The 24,317-nt window shown below is 44.4% G+C and overlaps 1 protein-coding gene across 1 annotated transcript in view; it reads right to left on the reverse strand.

The window, feature by feature from the left end:
* Positions 1-6,478: 6,478 nt before the first annotated feature.
* The window catches only part of LVRN (laeverin), a 71,417-nt gene continuing 53,578 nt past the window's right edge, over positions 6,479-24,317 (reverse strand). Inside the window, exons 15-20 of the mRNA XM_014579229.3 lie at positions 23,582-23,673; positions 21,225-21,332; positions 16,395-16,565; positions 12,445-12,579; positions 11,627-11,696; positions 6,479-8,515 (exon numbers count right to left, since the gene is read on the reverse strand). Of these exons, the coding sequence (XP_014434715.1) occupies positions 8,369-8,515; positions 11,627-11,696; positions 12,445-12,579; positions 16,395-16,565; positions 21,225-21,332; positions 23,582-23,673 (723 nt within the window). The 3' untranslated portion in view covers positions 6,479-8,368. The remainder of the gene's footprint in view (positions 8,516-11,626; positions 11,697-12,444; positions 12,580-16,394; positions 16,566-21,224; positions 21,333-23,581; positions 23,674-24,317) is intronic.

Genomic DNA, 24,317 nt, shown 5'->3' on the forward strand with positions numbered 1-24,317 from the left:
ATCTAAATATACTTTCATTTAAAACAAAAACCATCAAGAATTATTTCTTATCAACTGATTAATGTTCCAGTAACTGCAAATCCAAGAGTTACACATATTGGCCACTGTCAGGATACATGATATTGAGCTGGATGGACCTTTGGTCTGACCCAGTATGGCCGTTCTTATATTCTTAAAGATAACATTTTTTGCATGGAACTTAACTATTTCTCTGAATATCATTTTGGTAGAAACTCCTTTGGGATAGGGAATAGATTTTGAGTAAGGAAGCAGCCTGATATTCTTTATATGATGCTGGGTGAAAATTATGGTTAAGATAGTTCCTTCCTTATTCTGACTCCTACCATTTCTCACTTTCACACACATGCACTGGCATCTCCTCCCCCATCACTTTCCTCTCAACACCCACATTTATACTTAAATAATGAATTTCACAAGAAATCAGAAAGCACTTTAAAATAATTCAGAGCATATATTTGGGATTTATGCGATGGTATACTTAGAAGTAGATATGTGGGAAGCAGAAAAAGATCTTTGATTTAATTTTATTAATACCCAGGAAAGCAATTTTGTTTTAAATGGACATTTAATTAAAAAGTAGTTTTTTCACTTGTTTAAATTTCTATTTTAGATTAAATATTGATAACCATCACTCACAATCAAATATTTACTGGCACAAGCTTGAATTACCTTAAAAAGTTGTTTATTAATGAACCATGATTGGACAAAACTGTCCTCCAGAATAGGGGAATAGATTTGACCCCAAAGTGAAGGACAAGTGAGAACAAATTAGCAGTTTTTGTGACACCTGCAATATATCAAGACTTCAACAAGGTTAATTGACAGGATGTGGTCCCATATCCTCTGCAACACTGGGCTGTTTGGGATTAATAACAGTGGTATGACTGATTTGTAACTGGATAGCAAGCATGGTACATATTATAGCATAGGTAGGACTCACATCTGTGGATCCCTCTTCTTCTATCACTAACAGTGTAATTCTCCTCATAATCACTCTCATACTCCTCCCAGCTTCCTTTTTGGATCTCTTCTTCCTTCTGCAGTCTTTCATTCTTAGTGGCCTCAGCTGCCTGCTTCTGATTTTCTTCCTGGACTCATTTACCCTAGGCTTTGATCTCACTCTCTGCCCTTTTTAGGTTCCTTTTTCTACAAATACCCCATTTCTTTTTTTTCTTTAGAAAATTGCTCCTCTTTCCTCCTCCACTACTTTTCCTTCTTGTATCTACAACCATCTGCTCTTTGGCCCAGAGACTCCAAATAGCTATTTGACCCCATTACCTTGCAGCCCATGCACACACAAATACATAGTGCCTTGCCCCATCTGCCTCTGCAACCTGCACCCCAAGCAGCTCCTGCTTAACACACTCTCAGCCAGTCCAAATCTCTCTCTTCTTGGTGTTTCCTCTGTTCATCTCTCTTTGCGCTGAGAACAGGGAGAGGAGATCATTAGTATGTTATATAATAGAGCCTGCTGCTGCTGATGATGATGATGCTGGGTATAGTGAGGGAGAGGCAAGTACCCAGAAACCCATGTTCGTGGGAGGTCAGAATAATAGATACCTGTTTTTTGAAGCTTGCTCACTTTAACAAAGTGCTGTGAGAAATAAAAAGGAAGCTAACACTCCTTGCCGCCTTTCTGTGGTGAAAAACTGAATTTCCCCAATCTTCAGGCATAAGCAACCCCACCCCACTCAGCATCCCCTTCTATACCTACTGCCCTCTCCAAATACACACAAGATACACATAAGCCTTTACACACTCCATTACCTACAGTCGCTCCATTCACACTGTGATGCCTATAACTTCTACCTCCCCCTTCAACTTTGGGAGCTGGAAAGGTACACATTAATTGCTGGGCTGGGGGAAGGGCAAGTGTGTGAGAGATACAGAATTAATTAATTAGGCTGTGTCTACATTGGGGTGACCTTGTGCAAAAGCGGCCACTTTTCCGCCAAAACTTGCTGCCTGTCTACACTGGCCGCAAGTTCTTGTGCAAGAACACTCACATTCTAATGTATGAAATCAGGGCTTCTTGCGCAAGAACTATGATGCTCCCGCTCAGGAATAAGCCCTTTTGTGCAACTGTTCTTGTGCAAGAGGCCAGTGTAGACTGGCAACGTGAATTTCTTGCGCAACAAAGCCCTATGGTTAAAATGGCCATCCCAGCTTTCTTGCGCAAGAGAGCATCTACACTGGCATAGATGCTCTTGTGCAAAAGCACATCTCTTGTGCAAAGGCACATGCCCATGTAGATGCTCTCTTCTGGCAGAGTTTTTGCACAAGAACTCTTCCGCAAAAGAGTTCTTGCACAAAATCATGCCAGTGTAGAAGTAGCTTTAGGGTTTTGGAAGAAGCTAGAAGCTCCACATCATCAGATGAGAGTTCCTGAAACAGGGGCTAGACAACTGCCTCTCTAAACAGAGGACAAAGCCACACAGGTTGTGGAGGTGAACAGGGTGTGATCAAAGATAAAAAACAAAAACAAAACACATCTCATTCTTCTCATGGTCTGACTCAGGAGCTTTGCACCTTTGGGGTTGGTGATCCCATAATGCTGTGCTGTAATGGGTTCTTTAGCATAGGAGAATATATAGTAAGGCAGTGACAGTGGTTGATAGGGGAACCCAGATCCCTCTGTTCCACCAGGCTCCAGCTCAGAGCCCTTTGAGGGCTATCAGTGAATTGACAAGCAGGGGCAGGTAAGGCTGTCTTCCCTGGGCCACTTCCCACCACCTTGTTGGAGCTGTCCCAATCTGAGGTATGAGGTGAATGGAGTCCAGTCACTACAAGAGGCCTTCCAGCAACTGGGCAACATGGGAGCTTCCTTTCTGTTGGGACAGCAGCTACTTCCTCCTGTGATGTGGTGTGGTCCTCCCTTCTGGGCCAGATCAAGCTTAGCATTTTCTCCTACCGCAGTGGTCCAAACAAAACAAGGGGAATTAACACAACCCAGAATTCATATGACAGGGAGCAGTGGGGTAGCACACTCTGTAGCAGCCTCCCTTCTCTCAGAAAAGGGCCTTTGAGCAGGGGTTAGGGGGGGAAATTCTGCCTTTCCTTTAGCTCTCCATTGCTGGAGTTGCAGATCTACTTTCTTCTCTAGTCTTCCACCAAGAGGGCTGTTCTTCTGCCTTTTAACTTCTCCTCCAGCTGGTACATTTTCTACAGGTGCAGCAAAGCAGAGCTACCTGTGTCCAGGGTAATACCTTAATACTTTATTGCCCATTGTGGGGTTTGTACACCCCATCACATTTTCTTTCATAGTTCTTTGTCCCATTCTCCTCATCCCATTCTCTTACATCTCCCCTTTTTTCTGCAGTCTCTTCCCTTTGGGTCCTATTCCTCATGCTTCTCTCTTCTGACCTCCCTTCCCTAATATCCCACCTCTTCTGAGCTTCTCTCTCCTTGCAATTCCTCCCAATCACTTCTGCCTTCAACTCTTCCTTCCTGCTTCCCCTGGACATCTCCTCTTTAGCCACACCCACAGCAGTTTTGCTCACTCTGCGCCCCCTCCCCCACTGCTCTCTGAGGGTATGTCTACACTACAAAGTTAATTCGAACTAACAGCCGTTAGTTCGAATTAACTTTAATAGGGGCTACACAGGCAAACCGCTAGTTCGAACTTAATTCAAATTAGCAGAGCGCTTAATTCGAACTAGGTAAACCTCATTCTACGAGGACTAATGCCTAGTTCGAATTAAGTAGTTCGAATTAAGGGCTGTGTAGCCACTTAATTTGAACTAGTGGGAGGCTAGCCCTTCCCAGCTTGCCCTCGTGGCAACTCTAGGCACAACCAGGGAAACTCATCTGCCCCCCTCCCGGCCCCGGAGCCCTTAAAGGGGCACGGTCTGGCTACGGTGCCCGTGCCAGGTGCAAGTCTGCCAGCACCCAGCCAGCAGACCCTGAACCTGGCACAGCACAAGCCAGCCACCCGCTGCCACCCAGACCTCCGCCTCTTCCTGAGACCAGGCTGGCGGCTCCCAGGAGCCTGCCTGGGGCCACAAGAGGCGGGCACCCTCCTGGTCTAGTGCGGAGATCATGGACCTCATTCACAACCTCCGCACTAGGCACAGGAAAGTGGCTGTCTAGGGCAGGATAGCTGCCAGCCTGGCCACCAAAGGCCACATGCAAACCCAGGAGCAGGTTTGTATGAAAATCAAGGTGGTCCAGTGAGACCCCCAACCCTGAGCCCTGACCTTACAACATAAGAACATAAGAATGGCCGTACTGGATCAGACCAAAGGTCCATCTAGCCCAGTAGCCTGTCTGCCGACAGCGGCCAACACTAGGTACCCTGGAGGGGATGGACCGAAGACAATGACCATGCCATTTGTCTCATGCCATCCATCTCCAGACTTCCACAAACAGAGGCCAGGGACACCAATCCTACCCCCTGGCTAATAGCACTCCATGGACACAACCTCCATGAATTTATCTAACTTCTCTTTAAACTCTGTTCTAGTTCTAGCCTTCATTGCCTCCTGTGGCAAGGAGTTCCACAGGTTGACTATTTGCTTTGTGAAGAAGAACTTTCTTTTATTAGTTTGAAGCTTGCTACCCATTCATTTCATTTGGTGTCCTCTAGTCCTTCTATTATGGGAACTAATGAAGAACTTTTCTTTATGCACCCTCTCCACACCACTCATGATTTTATAGACCTCTATCATATCCCCCCTCCATCTCCTCTTTTCTAAGCTGAAAAGTCCCAGTCTTTTTAGCCTCTCTTCGTATGGGACCTGTTCCAAACCCCTAATCATTTTAGTTTCCCTTTTCTGAACCGTTTCCAAGGCCAAAACATCTCTTTTGAGATAAGGAGACCACATCCGTACACAGTACTGAAGATATGGCGTACCATAGTTTTATACTTCCTCTCCTCCTTCTTCCCCTGGCTTCCCCCTTCCAGCTCCCTCCTCCCAGGTTTCCCCCTCCCCTCTCCCACCCTCTCTCTTCCCCTCTCCCACCTCCTTTTCCTAGTCTCCCCAGAGGTTAATCCTCCCCCCCCCCGTTTTGTTAAATAGAGTTTCTATTTTTGAACACACGTATCCTTTATTTTTTACATCAGGAAGGGGGGCAAGAGAGGGGTAAGTGGAAGGAGGTGAGGGAGGAATGGGGTACGAGCCCCCGATGGGGAGGACTGGGTTGGCTCTGTGGGCTCCTCGGGGTGGAAGCTTTCCTGCAGCCCCTCGATTGACACCCCCCCCCCCGGATGGCAGCCTGCGGCAAGTGCAGCCGGGCTGATGGCCGAGTGTTGTGATGTGCCGAGTGTGGGCACTCAGAGCACTCCAAGTCAGGACTGCTTTGCTATCCCTCATTGAGGTAGACAAGCAAGCAGGGAACTCTAAGAACTGTCTGTCCGGGGTGGGGGTCGGGTCTCTTTAAGCACAGCCCTCGGCTAGCCTGAGGCAGCAGCTCCACGCTCTAAGTCCTAACCTGATGCTCTGCCGGCACTGGTTCCGGTCAGCCTTAACTTCGGTTCAGGGTCTACTCAATGTGGACATGCTAGTTCAAATTAGCAAAACACTAATTAGAACTAGTTTTTAGGTCTAGATGCACGAGTTCGAATTAGCTTAGTTCGAATTAACTAATTCGAATTAAGTTAGTTCGAATTAGTGCTGTAGTGTAGACATACCCTGAGACACTGAGAAGAAAGCAGCAGCTTAGTAGTCTACATTTGTAAAACAATACTGCAGTAAAATCTGAGAAATGGACTAGATGCAAAAAGTTGAGTTTGGGACAACTATAAAGAGCAAGTAAGCATGCCTGGGTCCATAATGGAATCAGTAATTTAGGTTTCTCTTTGCTTCATAGAAGATATTGGTTATGGCAGAAGGCTGAAAGGGCAGGGCTAGTATTAGAGAGACCATATTGTTATTTTAATCTTTGAACAAATATAAGTAATTCTCTCCCTGCTATTGTGCCTCTACAGTTATTTCAAACAAAGTTAGCTGGAAAAGGGATACATTCTTAAGACATGTTTTTGACTATCTATTCTCAGGGTAAGTCTAGACTGCAGAGACTGCTTTTCCCAGAAAAATTTCAGAAAAGCAGATGCGTTTTTTCAGCAACCCTGTAAATCTCATTCTACAAGGAAGAAGAGATGTTCTGAAAGAGGCATTTTCTCCAACATTTGGCCCAGTGTAGACGGTCCAATAGTTGGAAATGCCTCTTTCAGAAGAAAAGTGGAAAAAGATACACAAATTACGCTTTGCAATTTGCGTACCTTTTTCCAATAGAGCTTTATAGTCTCTAGGCATAGGCTCAAGCAAGAAGAAGCAGAACCAAGAGGTAAAAGTTTCGCCTTCCCTTTCTTTGAGTGGCTGTCAACATTAGGCACCAGATACTTTAGAGTCTTCCGGCTGTTTAGACTCAGGTATAAATCCTAGGAAAATCAATCACTATATTGTTGCTGTAAGGATATAAAGAATATGTTATTAAAGAAGCACACAAGTAATCAATAGTGATTTTTAAATATTTTCTTATTTACAATTGTTTTGTAAATATTTACACATTGATAATTTTAATTAAATATTTTATTCAGTAAAAAACCTAACATTTCTGTAAACAAGAAAAGGGGAGAATGGTTACAAATTGCTAGGAAAGACAATGGTTTGGATATAGTGAGTGTTGTAAGTTAGGTATATAAATCCTGAAATGAGATTGTGGAGATGGTGGTATACATGTCATGCCATTATCTTTCCATTTCATGTCAATCATGCAGGCTCTTGGGGGCCAAATCAGTCCCTGCATCCATCTGAAGTATCCCTAAGTCACGCCAGAAAGAAGCTGCTTTGCTGTTCATCATCAATGTAACAGATTGCACACCATTCCCAATCCCTCCCCATCCTGGAATGAGTGCTGGGGAAACCAGCATGTGTCTAGCATACAGGAGGGCTAGAACAATTTTTATAGTAGGGATGTTGAGGCCTATTGAACTAAACTGGAAACCCTATATATAATGGAAACCACTTCAAGCCAGGCGATGCCGCAGCTCCCCCACTCCCTTAGTTCCAGCACCTATGCTAGCACAGTGCAGGCTGCATCAGTAAATATGTCTCTCTCCCCCCCCCCCTTCCCCCCCTGCACTGTTGACAGACTCTCCCAGTACTGCCTGACAGCAGTTTTAATTACACTTTGTACCACTGGAGATGTGCAGAGGGGATTAAGGATCTTTGAGCTGGGGGTCTGATTCCCAGCTCCAGGAGACACTCCTGCACTAGTTCTGATCCAGTTAGTGTACTAAAAATAGAGTGTAGCCCCAGCCGTGGGGGAGGAGCTACCCACCCTGAGTATATACCCAAGACCAACAGGTACACACTCAGGCTGGGAACTGAACCCCAAGCTCCAAGTTTAGACATAGGCCTTCATTGAAGCTAAGCCTGTCAGTTTCCTTGTATATGCAGTTAGAACTCAACAAAGAATTTTCCAGTTTGGAAACTCTGATTTTGAAATCCTAGATATTGCTCTGTTTTGTGCTCTTTATTTCCTTTATAACATTGCCTGTTACTTCCTCAATGCGTTTCCCTAGGGTAATATAATATACTTTCTCTGACTACTGGAAAGGTGGTGCAACTTCATTTTTTCATAATGTATGTATTGTGCAAATGAACAAACTGTATGGTCTGAGGAGTTCATATTTGCTAAACCCACAAACTAATACATTTTAGCCAAAAAGCTAATATACTTGCTTTAAAGTTAATGGCCTCAGTTTAACTTGGCTATAGGTCATCTCTATTATACCTAATAATAGGCAGGAATAAAGCGAAACTTCTACAAATTCTTTAATGAAGAATTAAGTGTAGCTGAAAAAGCACCCAATATGTAATAAGTTTTTGATTCCTGTAGTGCTTTCCCTCTGAGGACCAAAAAGCATTTCACAAACATTCATGAATTTAAATTCCATAACACTGCTTTAAATTAAGTATTATTTCCTATTCTTATTTCAGAAATACAAAAACTGATGCTCAGTGTGATCAAATGACTTGCCTAAAGTCACACCACAAGCCAGAGGCAGAACAGAGAATAAAACCCAACTCTTCTAATTCTCAGGCCTGTGTTTTAACCATACAGCTGATTCCTCCAATGTTTCTGTAGATTTTTCTTGACTTTATTTAAGAATAAGTCTTTCAAGCATCATGACAATTGGAAAAAAGATAGATGCAATATGCAAATAGTTGTATTGCATCTTTTCTGTAGAATTTTCTCCTTCCATTGTGAATCACGTCAGCCTGGCTTCATGGCTAGAATCTTTGGTTTAGAAATCAAATGTTTAAATTCTTTATTAAATCATGAAACAGAATTAAAATGCTAGCAAGACATTCTAATACAGGTAAGAAACAGATTTCAGAAGTCAGTCATCTATATTTTTTCGTAACCAATCAGCAAATCGGGCTATGACTTTTCTCCTTTCCTTATTTGTAAACTTTGCAAACTGCAACATTTCAGTAGCAGAAATCCTTAGATCCTCGTGCAGTGTAGTATTATAAAAAAGCTGCAACTAAAAAAAAAAAAAAAAAAACCACATAAAAGTTAGTCTACCGCATACATTGAGTGGAAAAATGTAATGCACTTTCTACAGATGTCTTAGACAGAAATGTCTAGAAAAGAGCTTGTTTTTTTAGATTTGGGTTTAAATTTACATTTAGGCTACGTCTAAACTGGCATGATTTTCCGCAAATGCTTTTAACGGAAAACTTTTCCGTTAAAAGCATTTACGGAAAAGAGCGTCTAGATTGGCACGGACACTTTTCCGCAAAAGCACTTTTTGCGGAAAAGCGTCCGTGCCTATCTAGACGCGCTTTTCCGCAAAAAAGCCCCGATCGCCATTTTTGCAATTGGGGCTTTTTTGTGCAAAACAAATCTGAGCTGTCTACACTGGCCCTTTTGCCCAAATGGGAGCAGCGTAGTATTTCCGCAAGAAGCACTGATTTCAGACAGTAGGAAGTGAGTATTCTTGCAGAAATTCAAGCGGGCAGTGTGGACAGCTGGCAAGTTTTTCCGCAAAAGCAGCTGCTTTTGAAGAAAAACTTGCCAGTCTAGACACAGCCTTAGGGTGTAATCCTGATATCTCTGAACTCAATGGGAGTTTTGCCTTTGACTTCAATGGAGTCAGAATTTGACCTTAAAACGTGAGCTTAGGAAGGTGCTTGCTCTGCAAAGCTCTTATACTGTGTCCTAAGTGTTCAAAAGTGAAAAGAGTTTTTGAGGGCTCAGATTGGGATACCTTAAAGAGAATGATTTTCAGAATGGGAATGCCCACCACTGCTGAAAACTGAGTCACTTAAAGACAGAAGCAGGAAGAGCTGCATATCTCAGATTGACTTTCTTCCCTCATGTAGATCTAGCCTTAGAGACAGTACAGTTCTGGGGTGAGAGTCTGTGTTGTACAGCTAAGATGGCTTTAAAGCACTTTGGTACTCACCTGATCTTGGGAAAGTCTGTGGGTTGGTAAGGCACCCAGTGTAACTTATAGGCTTGCCAAAAGAGGTGTCATTTTACTACAGGATAACTAATGCATGTCAGCTCTTCTGCTATAAAATCCTAGTGCAGACAAGGCACTGTAGTCTTACTAGTTGGTAAACTAGGCAAAATTCACCAGAGACGGGGTGTAGTGCTGACATTGCCTAGTTCCTCATGGTAAACATTTAAGTGCCTTGCATCAAGGAAGATTTTACACTGGGCTAGCTAAAGAGCAAGTCATCCTACTATAACTCCCTCCCCCCTCCCACCACACACACAGCTTTGTTGCAGGGAAGACATAGCCTAGGTTATAGTAAAAGACAGTTACCTGTTCTTGTAACTGGTGTTCTTCAAGATGTGTCATTCATGTCCATTCCAATCAGGTGTATGTGCGCCATGTGCATGAGTGTCAGAAACTTCCCCCCCAACAGCTCCCGTAGGGTCAGCTGTGGAGACCCCTAGAGTGGCGCTGCTGTATCAACGCATATCAACGCATATCTACCACAGTCAACCCTACCCTCTCTCAGTTCCTTCTTGCCAGCTACTCTGACAGTGGGGATGAAGGGTAGGTATTGGAATGGACGTGAACAACAGGTAACTGTCTTTTCTTCTTGGAGTGCTTGTTCACGTCAATTCTAATCAGGTGACTTCCAAGCTGCTACGTCATGGCAGGTGGGGTTGGAGTTCAGAATCATTGATTGCAGCACTGCACTACCAACAGCTATGTCTTCCCTGGAGAATTCATTGATCGCATAGTGGTCGGTGCTGCTTGAGGCCCCTGTGCTGGTCCCTGTGCCAGTGCTGACTCCAGTGTTGGTGCATGGGAAAGGGTGGGGCTACTGCTGGTGCTGAGGATAGAGGCAGTGCCACACCCAGGACTAGGGTCGAGGCTACTGGCATCGGGGCAGGGCCATGGGGCCCTCTTGCTTCCAGAGCTGGGGCACGAGGTACCAAGGCCTCAGGGTGGTGCCGTCAAGATCCTCACTCTGTGGCCAGGTCTGGTGCCGAGGTCAGGGAAGAGGTTAACTTCATCAAATATCTTGCTGCCTCAAAGGTATCTGGAGTGGAAGGCTCCAGGAAGATCCCCACCAGGCTGATGTGTCGGCGCAGACTAGAGTGGTGCCAATCTGAGCATTCTGGTCTGGGTGCCATGCCCATCGGTGCTGTGTGCCCTACTTGAGGGCACATGCCTCAAGGGATACCTGCCCCTGCTTCTTCTGGGACACTGGGGACTGCGTCCGGTGCCGAGGCCTGTGTGGTGCTAGGGAGGCACGCGAGTGGCTGGGTGCTTCCCGCACCAAAGCCAGTGTGCTCTGGGTTGCCAGTGCCGGATCAGATGCCGGTGTCTGGAGTAAGGCTGCCTCCATCATGATAATCTTCAAGCGAGACTCCCTTTCCCACTTGGTAGGCAGCTTAAAGGCCTTGCAGATCTAACAGGCCTCAGACAAGTGGGCCTCTGCAAGGCACTTAAGGCAGGCTGCATGAGGGTCCCTGCAGCACATAGGCTTCTAGCACTTCTTGCAGGGCTTGAAGCCTTGAGGCCCGGACATGCCCTGCCGAACGCACAGGGAAAGTGAAGCTAGCCCCATGCCTGGGTGCTTAAGTAACACTAAATACAATGCTTAACAGCTACTAAAAACCTAGATAAGAACAATGAACTACTAAAACAGCAAGAAGAACTGCTAAGAAGTGCTTGCAGAGGCAGGATCTACAAGCAGTAAGAAGGAACTGAGGAGATGGAGGGCCAGCAGAGGTATATATTAGCTCCAGGGGGCTCCCCTGCTGGCCCAATGGGTATTGCTAAGGGAAAAAATTTCCGATGATGCATGTGCATGCACCTACATGGAATGGACATGAGCAATCACTCGGAAGAAAAAACAGCTTTCCGGCCATCTTCGCAGTGTTTGTTCTGGGGGGAAATTTCCCCCAGGCTGGAACCAGAACTTTAAGGGTTTGTCCACATTGCATGTGGGAGTAAGCCCCTCAGTATGTAGATACACTTAGGTTGAGTTAGTGCTCTAAAAAAAAATAGCAAAATAGATATTGAAGCTTGGAGCCTGTGGGTCTGAGCTCAGAAGGCTAGCTCTGGTCTCCACTGAAATCACAACATCCACACTGCTATTTAGCCGATGGTATATAAGAGACTTACCTCTTGGATTTGTAAATCTGTATTGACAAAATTTTCCATACTTTTCAATAGCTGCAGCAATATTCTATTTCTGTAGAGTAATATAATGCAAGAGAAGCATTTTGATTATGCTGGTAAATATACCATCTATTATTATCCTGAAATTATTGTCTAAACGGAAATTTAATAGTCTTTGTGTTCTCTCCCTCCACCATCCTTATTTAAAGAAATATTCTGAGTAAAAATTAGTGAGGCAGATTTTTATGCAGAATGAACAGTGTAGTTTATAAGTAATTCTCCTGTAAAATATTTCTCTATGGCAGTGGTTCTCAAACTTTTTGGCACATGGCCTACCTGATCAATACAAACCTATCTAAGGACCACCAGCCAACCACCCATGATGACAAAATGGGTGCAGGAGGCAGGGGTGCAAGGTAGGGTACAGGAGCAGTCTGGAGGTGGGGGGTTTGGGTGGAAGGTTGGTAAGGCACCCAGTGTAACTTACAGGTGCAGGAATGGACTGAGAGTGGGAAGTCTGGGTGAGAGGTAGGGTGCAGGAGTGGGCTGAGGGTGGAGGTGTCTGGCTCTGAGCCTCCCACCACTTCTGTTGGGCTCTTTAAAAACACAACCACTTATTTTGGTGCCTTAACTGAAGCTGAGTCTCTGATCATTCTAGCCTTTGTATATAGAAGTCATTTAAACCACAATGGAAATGCTGGTGCCTCTGAAGTGGAACATCTGCAATAGTGCTCTACAACTCAAACTTAAGGTACAGAAGAGAATCAGAAAAACAGCTACAGAAATAAAGATGAATGACACCATTTGATTACTTGCCATACCTTTCATTTAAAAGTAGCCAGTTTTCTGTTACAAATTCCCATGCAATGCGGTGGCCAATTGCAGTAGCGGCTACATTTGAAATGATTATGACTGTGGTATTCGAAAATGAATTGTTAAGGGAGTACTGCAAATATCTGTTGGAAAAATACATTAAAACTGTTTAGAACATATACAGACATTGACCTTTTGAGCTGTCAGAATGTTATAAGGTCGTGTTAAATATAAATGTTGACTGTCTCTTACTTATTGGGTTTACATTCTCAGTGTAGAAAGAGCATTGCACAGGATAAGGACATATTCATGTTCCTTATGTTTACACTACTCAGAAAATATTAGGGACAAATTATCCTTTCCCCCATGAAAAAATATCTTAAATTCTATGGATTCATCCTGTCAGGAGCATGGTTGTCATCTGCCCTTCCGGCGAGGGAGTAGCTTTTATGCTACAGTGAGGAATGTCAAGATATCCTGTAGATCTGTGGCATTTCTGTGAAATCACTTGAGTTTAAGGAGTGCTTCCCTCCCTCCAGGACAACATGGCTACCAAAGCAACTGTGTTCTCAGAGGCTGCCCACTGGTAGCTGCCACATGCATAAGGCAGATGCAAGTCACCTGAATTTTCTCTGGATGCATGCCACAGATAGGGTTGTTAACTAATTTCTAATTGCAGAATGTTTAGTTTGAGAGACAGAGAAGGCCCATTTTGACATTCTTCTAAGTGACTTTGTAGACTGACATTTCGAAAAATGCATTGGCTTCTTGCTCTCTAAGGGTATGTCTACACTACCCCACTAGTTCGAACTAGCGGAGTAATGTAGGCATACCGCAATTGCAAATGAAGCCCGGGATTTGAATTTCCCGGGCTTCATTTGCATAAGAGGGCACCGCCATTTTTAAATCCCCGCTCGTTCGAACCCCGTGCCGCGCGGCTACACGCAGCACGAACTAGGTAGTTCAAACTAGGAAGCCTACACGCGGCACAGGGTTCAAACGAGCGGGGATTTAAAAATGGCGGTGCCCCGCTTATGCAAATGAAGCCCGGGAAATTCAAATCCCGGGCTTCATTTGCAATTGCGGTATGCCTACATTACTCCGCTAGTTCGAACTAGCGGGGTAGTATAGACATACCCTTAGATACAGGAAGGAGAGGAGTAGAGATGTAGCTGTGTTAGTCTGGTTTTGTTGAAACAAAAGACAGGACTATGCAGCACCTTAAAGACTAACAAGATAGTTTTAGGTGATGAGCTTTTGTGGGCCAGACCCACTTCCTCAGATCAAATTATGGAAGAAAATTGGCATGACCATATATACCAAAGGGATACAATCAAAAAAATGAACACATATAAAATAGACAAATCAGATTTTAGAACAGAGGGGGGATGAGCCAGGGATGTTAATGTCTATGAGGTGATAATTGGGGAAGCTATCTTTGTAATGGGTGAAATAATTAGCATCTTTGTTAAGGCCCATTTGTAAAATGTCAAATTTAAACATGACAGTTCAGAGGCTTCTTTGAAATCTTGTGTTAAAGCCTCGTTGAAGCAGGATGCAGGTAGTAAGGTCGCCACCCGCGTCCTCCGGGGCGAGAAAAGCTTCTCCCGGTCTCCCTAGCGGCGGCTTTGCTCTGGTGTCCCTGGTCTGCTGGGGGTGTCCAGTGGCTTTGCTGGACCCCCCCAGCAGACCACGGGGACAGGAGCAAAGCCGTGGAGCATGCCCGCAGTGGGACAGCCCGGGCGCGCTTGGGCTGTCCCGCTGCGGGCGTGCTCCGCGGATTTGCTCCTGTCCCCCTGGTCTGCTGGGGGGGGGGGGGAGGGTTCAGCTAGTGCCCCCCCCCCAGCAGACCAGGCTTTTTTTGCCTACCCCTGGGGTAGAGCAGCTGGGGGCTGCCGGGTTGGTCCCGCAGCACCGCTCCAGACCAACCTGGCAGCACCCCAGCTGCTCTGCCCCAGGCGTCCTGATTCAGCCGCTGCTGGTCAGTTTCAGCAGCGGCTGAATCAGGACGCCTGGGGCAGAGCAGCTGGGGTGCTGCTGGGTTGCTCCAGTAGCGCCGAGGAGCCGCGCTACTGGAGCAACCCAGCAGCACCCCGGCTGCTCTGCCACAGGCATCCCCAAGTCAGCCGCTGCTGAAACTGACCAGCGGCTGACTACAGGAAGTCCGAGGCTGAGTAGCTCTGCCCCAGGCTTCCTGGAATCAGCTGCTGATCAGTTTCAGCAGCAGCTGACTTGGGGACGCCTGGGTTTCTTAAGTTGAATCTATATGTAAGTCAGAACTGGCATCCAGATTCAGCCGCGGTTGAAACTGATCAGTTTCAGCAGCGGCTGACGCCAGTTCCGACTTACATACAGATTCAACTTAAGAACAAACCTACAGTCCCTATCTTGTACGTAACCCGGGGACTGCCTGTACTCTGCTGACACCATCATTGGGCCTAACCATGTCAGTTACAAGATCAAGAACACGTATTCCTGCTCCTCCAGAAATATAACTTATGCCATCATGTGCCAACAGTGTCCGTGCATCAGACACTTTGCCAAAGAATCAATACACATAAAACAGACAGTTTCACAAAGAAAAAACAGTTTCTTGCCATTTCAATCAGCCTGGGCATTGTCTCAATGACCTGACTACCTGCAACCTGCTTCAAAGAGGCTTTAACACAAGATTTCAAAGAGAAGCCTCTGAACTGTCATGTTTAAATTTGACATTTTACGAATGGGCCTTAACAAAGATGCTAATTATCTCACCCATTACAAAGATAGCTTCCCCAATTATCACCTCTAATATCATTACCTCATAGACATTAACCCCCCTCTCCGCCCCCTTCTCCCCCATCTCCTCTCTGTTCTAAAATCAGATTTGTCTTTTTGATTGTATCCCTTTGGTATATATGGTCGTACCAATTTTCTTCCACTATTTGATCTAAAGAAGTGGGTCTGGCCCATAAAAGCTCATCACCTAATAAACCATCTTGTTAGTCTTTAAAGTGCTGCATAGTCCTGTCTTGTGTTTCAGGAAGGAGAGGGACACCAGGGAGGCAGGGGAAGCACCCAGAACACATGCTGCCTGAGCAGGTTAGAGCTGGTGAGGACAAACTCTATAAAAGTGTCAATGTCCTTAAATGACCACAGAATAGTGGAACAGCAGCCCATGAGTGCTCTGTTCTATCATGTCTTTTCTGTTCCCACTCTACCCTCTCCTACAATATACCCCTCCATCTCCTGACATGCCCCTTTGCCAGAGGAGTAGCTGCCACAGGAGGTAGCTATACAGCCTCTGCAAGCTTTATACCAGTGGTCCCCAACGCGGTGCCCGCCGACAACCCGGGCTGGCCCCGCCCCCCCGGCGCGCGGCGCACTGGAGGCGCCGGCCCCAGGCGCGTGACACGCACTGGCGCCTGGTGCGTGGCGCTCGGGCGGCCCCAGCCCCGGGGCACATGCGGGCGCGCGGCGCCGGTGCCGGACCCAAGCGCGTAGCTCGGGCGGCGGCGCCAGCCCCGGGCCCACGGCACAAGGGGCTTGGGCGTCCCCGGCCCTGGCGTGCCCCAGGATGCGCGGCCCCGCCCCCGGGCGCCCGGCGCGTGAGTGGCCCCGCCCCTGGGCGCCCGGGAGCCCATAAAGGTTGGGGACCACTGCTTTATACCAATGAAGTTTACACTAATAAAAGGGAGAGGCTCTGCTTGCATGTCTACCTTGTACTTCTTAGTGGTGCAAAATGGACATAACAGATCACAGAATCCAGCCTCGCTATAATTTTAATGAGAAGCTGCACAGATTTTTTTGACGCCATTGAGAAATAGTAATTATGGGGATTATGGACTCAGTGATGCAGTGTTTATAAAACCATTTTTAAGACTAGGAATTGTGGAATTAACATCTATTTTTGCCCTTGATGTGAGAAATTCTTGATTTACTATTAAATGCATTAAAAATATAATTTGACCAAAGTCACCTTCGAAGCAACCATGACTCTCTGGTGCATCTCAGGGCAGAGAGCATTATGTTCTTATCTAGTTCTGTGGAATTATTATGATTATACATCTTCCATGCAAACTCCCATTCTCTCTCACTTCCCATTGCAACACCATAACAACAGATAGTTCTTTTAATAGTGAGAGGAATCCTGTAAAATAAAACAGTAAATTGATACCATATTGCTCTCAAATGAAAACAAGTAGCTAAATTATGGCAGAAAATTATAACATTCACCAATTACAATTTAAAATAATCACAAAAGATCACTCAACAGAACAAAAATCTGAAAAGCAACCAGATTTGAGGACAGCGCTTTTAGATTTATTGTTCAAACAATACCACAACAGAGATGCTTGAAGGTGAACTGAATGGCTTTTTAAATATGATTGGGCAAACAGTTCATATTCACCAAAATAATCCTTATGTCAAGTGATGTCACATATTTGCATGAAAACACCACCTCAGAAAAGCCTTCTGGAAGCCTATCCCCACAATGGAGGTGATCAGAAAGCACAATCAACCTCAAGGAAAGAGCTGTATGGTTCAAGAAAGCAAGATGAGGAAAGAGAATGGTCACCTATCTACACAGCAGATTCTTTCCCTCTACTCACACTTTCATTTTTTGATGATGAATTTTGCAACAAAACCCAAATCCTAAACACCTTCAGGCTCACCTACTGCTACATTTTACATGCTGAGAGAAGAGTGAAAATATTTGTTTCTTCTGCAACAGTCAAAAGTATCACTAAAACAGCACAGAGTGTCAAGTCTTTTTGGTGTTAGCAATATCAACTATTCTAGTGAAATATTTAATACATATGAGGATCTCTATGCACTTTACCAGCACTTCGAATCAACTGGATTTTTGGTTGATTCCCTATGTCAGGAAGGAGCCCACTTCTATAAGACTCTGAACATTTTAATTTCCTAATGTCTTTGTGTTAAATTACTTACCATTAAAACTAGCATATGCTTTTTTTTATTTCATTCCTTGTTCTAAAGGAATAGGACTAAATGGAAAAAAGAAACACTATGGACAGGAAAATATCTGAGGAGAAACAAGGGGGCAGGCAACCAACTTTAGACACGATAGAATTGTATTATAATGAATAAGACCTTTCTTTCTTTGCACCAAGTTAACTCACAAGACTGCTGGTCTTTAACACTTCATATGTGGTCAGTCCTCGGTAAAGAATGGCTGTCATCTGGGGTATTTGAAAAACAAGTGCTATTATGAAGCTATAAGTGATTCAAGGGTGTTAGTAAATTTTAAAGAGAGCAAATAAAGGGGGCAAGAAGACTCCCTAAATTTCAACCAATGGATTTTTAACTCCAGATTGATTAACATCTATTGGGAGGTACAACCATTCCTTACTGAAGACTGGCCACCTATGAAGAGGACTAAAGGTAAGAGGTTGGGGAAGGGATGCAGGGTTTGGGCAGGAGTTAGGATGTAGGCATGGGCCACAGGGCTGGGATGTGGAATCAGGGAGGGAGTCAGGGTGCTATTTTTTCCTCCTTAAAATTTAATGGTGAACATATCTAAATCTTCACTTATAGATTCATTATATCACTTGTTTCTCAAATGCAGATGACAGCCATTCCTTACTCAGGACTGGCCACATGTAAAGTTTTAAAAACTAGATGTCCTGTAAGTTAACTGTGCAAAAAAAGATCTTATTCATTATGACATCAGAGCAAGTATATTTTTACTTTACCTTACTCAAAAATAGAAATTCAGGTTTTTAAAAAAATGTGATTTTGAACTTAAGACTATGCATGGAAAGTTTCAGACTGGAAGATGAATATTTATAAAACAGTAATAAGAAATAGATTCTGTCATACTGATGATAGAAATAATTAATTTGAATAAAGCCTGTGAAATTTTAGCAATTGCTATTAAAACAGATTTGATTACCGCCCTCACTTCTAGCTGAGTGACATTGTGACCTGATGTATGGGTTTCAGTGCCGCTAGGTTTGACCTATCCAATTCTTGTCTTCAGCTATAGAAGGGCCAAGTCTGAATAGCGTTGTAAGCCAGTGCACCAGATCACAATGTCTGAAATGGGAGGCAGGCTCAACCCAGAGACTGGGAGTTCCATTGTAGGTTGATAGTAAGGTGGTCTCACTCGGAAATGTACCCTCAACCCTTAGTCTCACCTTTAATAACTAGAAGATTTACCCAGTGTTTCTTATCTCAATTAATTTGTTTTTTGGAAAAATAAAATGAAAATGTGCATGTTTCATTTAAATTATTTCTCTGGAGTGAGGCTAAGAATGAGGGTTCAGTATGTAGGCTGCCCCAGGGAGAGAGGACTAACCCAGCCCTTTCTAATGATAGCCAGCATGAAGCCAAGTCTCTACATAGCCACTGCAGCTCCAGCAGGCACAGCTGTGGGAGGAGTACATGTCCCCCAGCTGGAACAAGTCCAGGTTCATCTACCTCCTGTGTTCCCCAGCCAAGAGGAATGCAGCAAACAGTGCACTTCCCCCTCAATTCCTAAAGAAGGGGAACAGCCAACAATATTCCTATATGAATGGGGGTGGGGAAGAAGCTTCAGCACTCACCTCCCACTCTAATGGGGCCTGGAGGTGAGGTGCTCAGGGTCAGAGCAGTCAATGAAAAGAGACAGCATCCACCAACCAACCCCTTTCACTTGTGTGGCAAGTGTCTCTTTTTTTGAATGGTTTTATGAGAAACAGTCCCATTCCAGTCACATCCCATTTTCCTGACACAGCCAACCCCACCTTGTTTCAAATTATAATAAAATGAATCGGTTTACCGAATCTGACAGTCTTAGCTCTTACCGTTTAGGAGTTTTTGACAAGACAAACTCTCAGCTATACAGTAGACTATAGCTGCTTTTGCTACTTAAAAGCTTTTGTGTGGGTGGATATAGCAAGAAGTAGGTTACTCAGTGATAGGTTACTCAGAAGAGTTATTCCTCTCCCCACGAGGAATAAGCCCTCTTACACAAGAACTCTTCCACAAGAGGGCAGTGTAGACAGGCAACAAGAATTTCTTACACAAGAAGCCCCTATGGTTAAAATGGCCATCAGAGCTTTTTTGTGCAAGAGAGCAACCACACTGCCATGGATGCTCTTGCGCAAAAGCACATCTCTTGCGGAAAAGCACATGCCAGTGTAGACGTGCTCTTGTGGAAGACTTTTTGCACAAGAACTCTTCCACAAAACAGTTCTTGTGCAAGAAGCTGTCAGTGTAGACGTAGCCCTCTGGTGTGAAATGTAGTAAAAATGTCTGTGCCAAAATCAGCCTTAATTAGGAACTGGAAAAAGAATGAAGAAAATCTTGCATCCTTAACTGAAGTACTTGAAACTGTCATTATACAATAAGAATATTCCATTTTGGATACAAAATAGTGTTTAACGTTTTAAAGCTTTTCAGTTTACTTTTAAAATAAATGTTTTGTGGTTAGTCATTAGAAAGCTGACCCTAACCCTAACCCTAACCCTAACCCTAGCTCCCTCCCCTGAACTTTAGTATAAATATTATAGGCTCAGCTGACTTAGCCACTGATTTGTAGGAACATATATTCAAATAGCCAACATTTTTGTTCACATTTCATAACTATACTAGAACAGATAAAATACAAATATAAAAGTGATAATAAACAGAACAGAGACTCACCAGTGCCAAAACTATCACAATTGTATAGAAAAATAAGAAAAGAGAGAAGGAAAGAGAAGTGAGAATTAACATATGCCATATGGGCTTTTCTGCAATGGAAAATTCTAACATGCTTTTGTTGACAAATATAGGAGATATTTAATTACATAAAAGTTCAACATTCGTTTTTTATTTCCATTTGTGAAATCCATTTAGGTTGCTTCTCGGTATGTTCTAACTATAGATTTATTTCTTTAACATTATCTACAGTCTTAATAAAAACCTACTAAAAATAAAACATTGTAACTGTCAAGTTTCCCCGCACAGCAATGCCATCTGCAATTGTAAAATTTCCCACGATGCCATATGTAACAGTTTACATTACTGCTGAAGCCATGAAAGTCATATTGTACCTTATGCAGTGTAACGGGGTTAATGTCCCTGTGGAAACCCTCTTTTTTAATTCCTTGCCTTTTATTCATTTACATTCTCAACCGTAACATTGTAGAAGGGAATGGATGTCATGGCAGAATGGAAGTTCTACACTGCTTATTACAATTTTGCCTGCAGACAGCAACCATATGCTGCTTACACACCTTCTTAGAGAGCCATTAAAATCAATGTGATGACTCCAATTTAGGATAACCCTTTGCCCAATCAGATCCTAGGTCAGTAATAGCAGAAAACTGTTAATTGTTAAGTAGCACATATGAATTGTTTTGGTATGGGCAAGTGCCTGTGTCACAGGTGAGTATTGAGGCAATACTGTCTGGTGCTTAAACAGTTTCCAGAACAGACAATCTTCATCCTTCATGAAAGTCAAGTTTAGGTTTTTACAATTTAGGTCTTACCAATTTGTATAGGAAAAAAGTGCACAAGGAGCCTCCCTACACTACCTGCCCCATGTAATATTAATATATGGAGATGTACCTCTCTCATAGAACTGGAAGGGACCTTGCAAGGTCATCAGGTTCAGTCCCCTGCCCTTATGACAGGACTAAGTACCATCCCTGACAGATTTGCCCCAGATCCCTAAATGGCCTCCTCAATGATTGAACTCAACTTTGGGTTTAGCAAGCTAATGCTCAAACACTGAGCTTATCCCTCCCCCCTTCAAATGGCCTATTTGATTTAAATCCTACATAAACACATCTATAATATTATAGTTAATTCTTACTCATTGTCAGGGTTCTCCATCCACTTAGTGTAAAGTTCAGAAGATAGGTTTAAGCAGTCTTGGAGACCCAGCCAACATGCTGTATTGATAAGTTTTTCCAAATATATTCTTGAAGGGGAATAAAGAAAAAGAGACACATTTTCCATTATACCAGTGAATAATTTTTAACTGTAACTTGATTTTATCAAATGGCATGATTTTCCGGAAATGCTTTTAACGGAAAAGTTTTCCGTTAAAAGCATTTTCGGAAAAACGTGTCTAGATTGGCATGGACGCTTTTCCGCAAAAGCACTTTTTGCGGAAAAGCGTCCGTGGCCAATATAGACGCGCTTTTACGCAAAAAAGCCCCGATCACCATTTTCGCAATCAGGGATTTTTTGCGCAAAACAAATCTCAGCTGTCTACACTGGCCCTTTTGCGCAAAAGTTTTGCCCAAAGGGACTTTTGCCCGAAGGGGAGCAGCATAGTATTTCTGCAAAAAGCATTGATTTCTTACAGTAGGAAATCAGTGCTTTTGCGGAAATTCAAGCAGCCAGTGTAGACAGCTGGCAAGTCTTTCCGGAAAAGCGGCTGATTTTCCGGAAAAACTCGCCAGTCTAGACACAGCCATGATGTATCTCAGGAAACAGCAAATAAAATAATAAAGATATAACCAAACAGCAGTTATGGTACAGAAATGTTTAAATGTACTCTAGTCCCACCACAAACCTATCTGTCTATTGTGGCAAGAGTCCCTTTTTCCCTGGGCAGCAGCCTTCCCCTGTTGCCAGAGGTTGGGGATTACAGCTGGTTTCTGGGATAGGGATCCCAGTCATTACTTCTGGGACTCCCTCCCCTGCTGTTTCTAGCTCTAGAACTGCTATAGCAGTGTCTGTCTCTTTTTTTATTTTATTCTCCCATTGGGAAGACTTTTAAAGGCCTCCAGCAGGTCTCTGACAGGCCTAAAGTGGAGTCAGCTGGCCCCAATCTGCTGGGCCAGCTCCCTGCCAGCTGCTCCTAATTGCCCTGAAGCCCTCCGCCCCTAATTAGCTGGCTTTTTAGCTTTTATGGACTCCCTTTTCCCCATTCTGTAGGGCTATGTCTACACTGGCGTGATCTTGCACCAGAGCTATGCAAATGAGGCTAAGCATGGAATATCGCTAAGCATGGAGCTTCATTTGCATATATGAGCCACCATTTTGTGGAAGAGGCTCTTGCGCAAGAAGGAGCTATCTACACTGCCCCTTCTTGCACAAGAAAAACCCTCTTGCGCAATGCCGCTACTCTGATTATTTTCAGGAATAACAGCATTATGCAAGAGGGTTTTTCTTGTGCAAGAAGGGGTAGTGTAGACAGCTCATATATGCAAAGGAGGCTTGGCAATATTCTACACTTAGCCTCATTTGCATAGCTCTGGCGCAAGATCGTGCCAGTGTAGACATAGCCTAGTAGTCCTCTGGCCTGACCTTGTCATACCATGTATACATATGCCACTTGCCACTGTGAGAGCTGATCTCTATCACCATAAGGCTGTGTCTACACTGGCGCAATCTCATGCAAAAATGGCCGCTCTTGAGCAAAAACTTGCTCCCTGTCTACACTGGCCGTGTGTTCTTGCACAAGTAAACTGACGTTCTAATGTATAAAATCAGGGCTTCTTGCATGAGAACTCTGATGCTTCCGCTCAGGAATAAGCCCTCTTGCACAAGAGCTCTTCCAGAAAAGGCCAGTGTAGACAGGCAACATGAATTTCTTGCGCAAGAAAGCCCTATGGTTAAAATGGCCATCAGAGCTTTCTTGCGCAAGAGAGTGTCTGAACTGGCATGGATGCTCTTGCACAAAAGAACATCTCTAGCGCAAAAGCACATGCCAGTATAGACGCTCTCTTCTGCAAAGACTCTTCCAGAAGAACTCTTCCACAAAAGAGTTTTTGCGCAAGATCGCGCCAGTGTAGACGTAGCCTAACAGTCATGTCTCAGCAGAGATGTTACAGTTGACTGGCCTTGCAAACTGAACTACACACTGATCTTTAAAAGTGGTCTGGTCAGGTTTGAGGCACAAAGAAGTAGAAGGACCTTCTTGACCTGATGCAAAAGTTCTATGAACAAATCAGAGATTTACAATGCTACAGGGCTGTTAAATCACTATCATTCTTTAGTATTAAATTTACCAAAAAACCCCAATTCTGAAAACAGAGTCAGCTCATCTTGCTGCTATTTCATTTAAAAATTCCCATATCATGCACATTTATAGTACTGTATTACAGGCTGGACCTCCCTGGTTCAGCGCCCGAGGGACTTGAGGGGTCCCAATCCAGAGAGTTTGCAATATAGTCCTTATCAAATCAAATAACTTCAAATTATATTAAAAATACTTACTGATCAAACTCATCTGCCAAAGCACTAAAATTTTGACGAATAATATTTGCATAATAATGGTATATCGGCAACATTCTCCTTAACAGATATTTCTTTTAAAAGAAGAGAAAAATAAATTACTTTCATTTAGATATGATATTGCTGTATTCATTCATTCATTCATTTATTCAGATGATTTTAAAACTGGAACTCTAGGAACATACAAAAAATGTAAATAAAACATGAAAACTGGAGTCAGTGTCCAAAATACAAAATTTTCACAGAACCGCTCACACAGTACAGGCAGTCCCCGATTTACGCGGATCCGACTTATGTCGGATCCGCAGTTACGAATGGGGCTGTCCCGGAGTACACGGGCGGCGGGACCTCGCGGACCCGCCGCCCGTGTACTCCGGGCGAGAAAAGCTGCTCCGCGTCTCCCTGGTCTGCAGACCAGGAAGACGCGGAGCAAAAAAGCTGCCCGAGGTCCGTCCCCCCCCCCCCCCCGCGGCTTTGCAAAGCCTCGGGGAAGCCGGCAGCGGAGCAGTCCAGGCGCGCCTGGGTTGCCCCGCTGCCCGAGCCCCCCCCCCCCCCCGCGGCTTTGCAAAGCGGCAGGGGGGCTCGGGCAGCGAGGCAGCCCAGGCGCACCTGGGCTGCTCCGCTGCCGGCTTCCCCAGGCTTTGCCCGAGCCCCCCCCCTGCGGCTTTGCAAAGCCTGGGGAAGCCGGCAGCGGAGCAGCCCAGGTGCGCCTGGGCTG

This window comes from Pelodiscus sinensis, chromosome 6, assembly GCF_049634645.1.
Source record: "Pelodiscus sinensis isolate JC-2024 chromosome 6, ASM4963464v1, whole genome shotgun sequence".
In the NCBI taxonomy this organism is placed as follows: Eukaryota; Metazoa; Chordata; order Testudines; family Trionychidae; genus Pelodiscus; species Pelodiscus sinensis.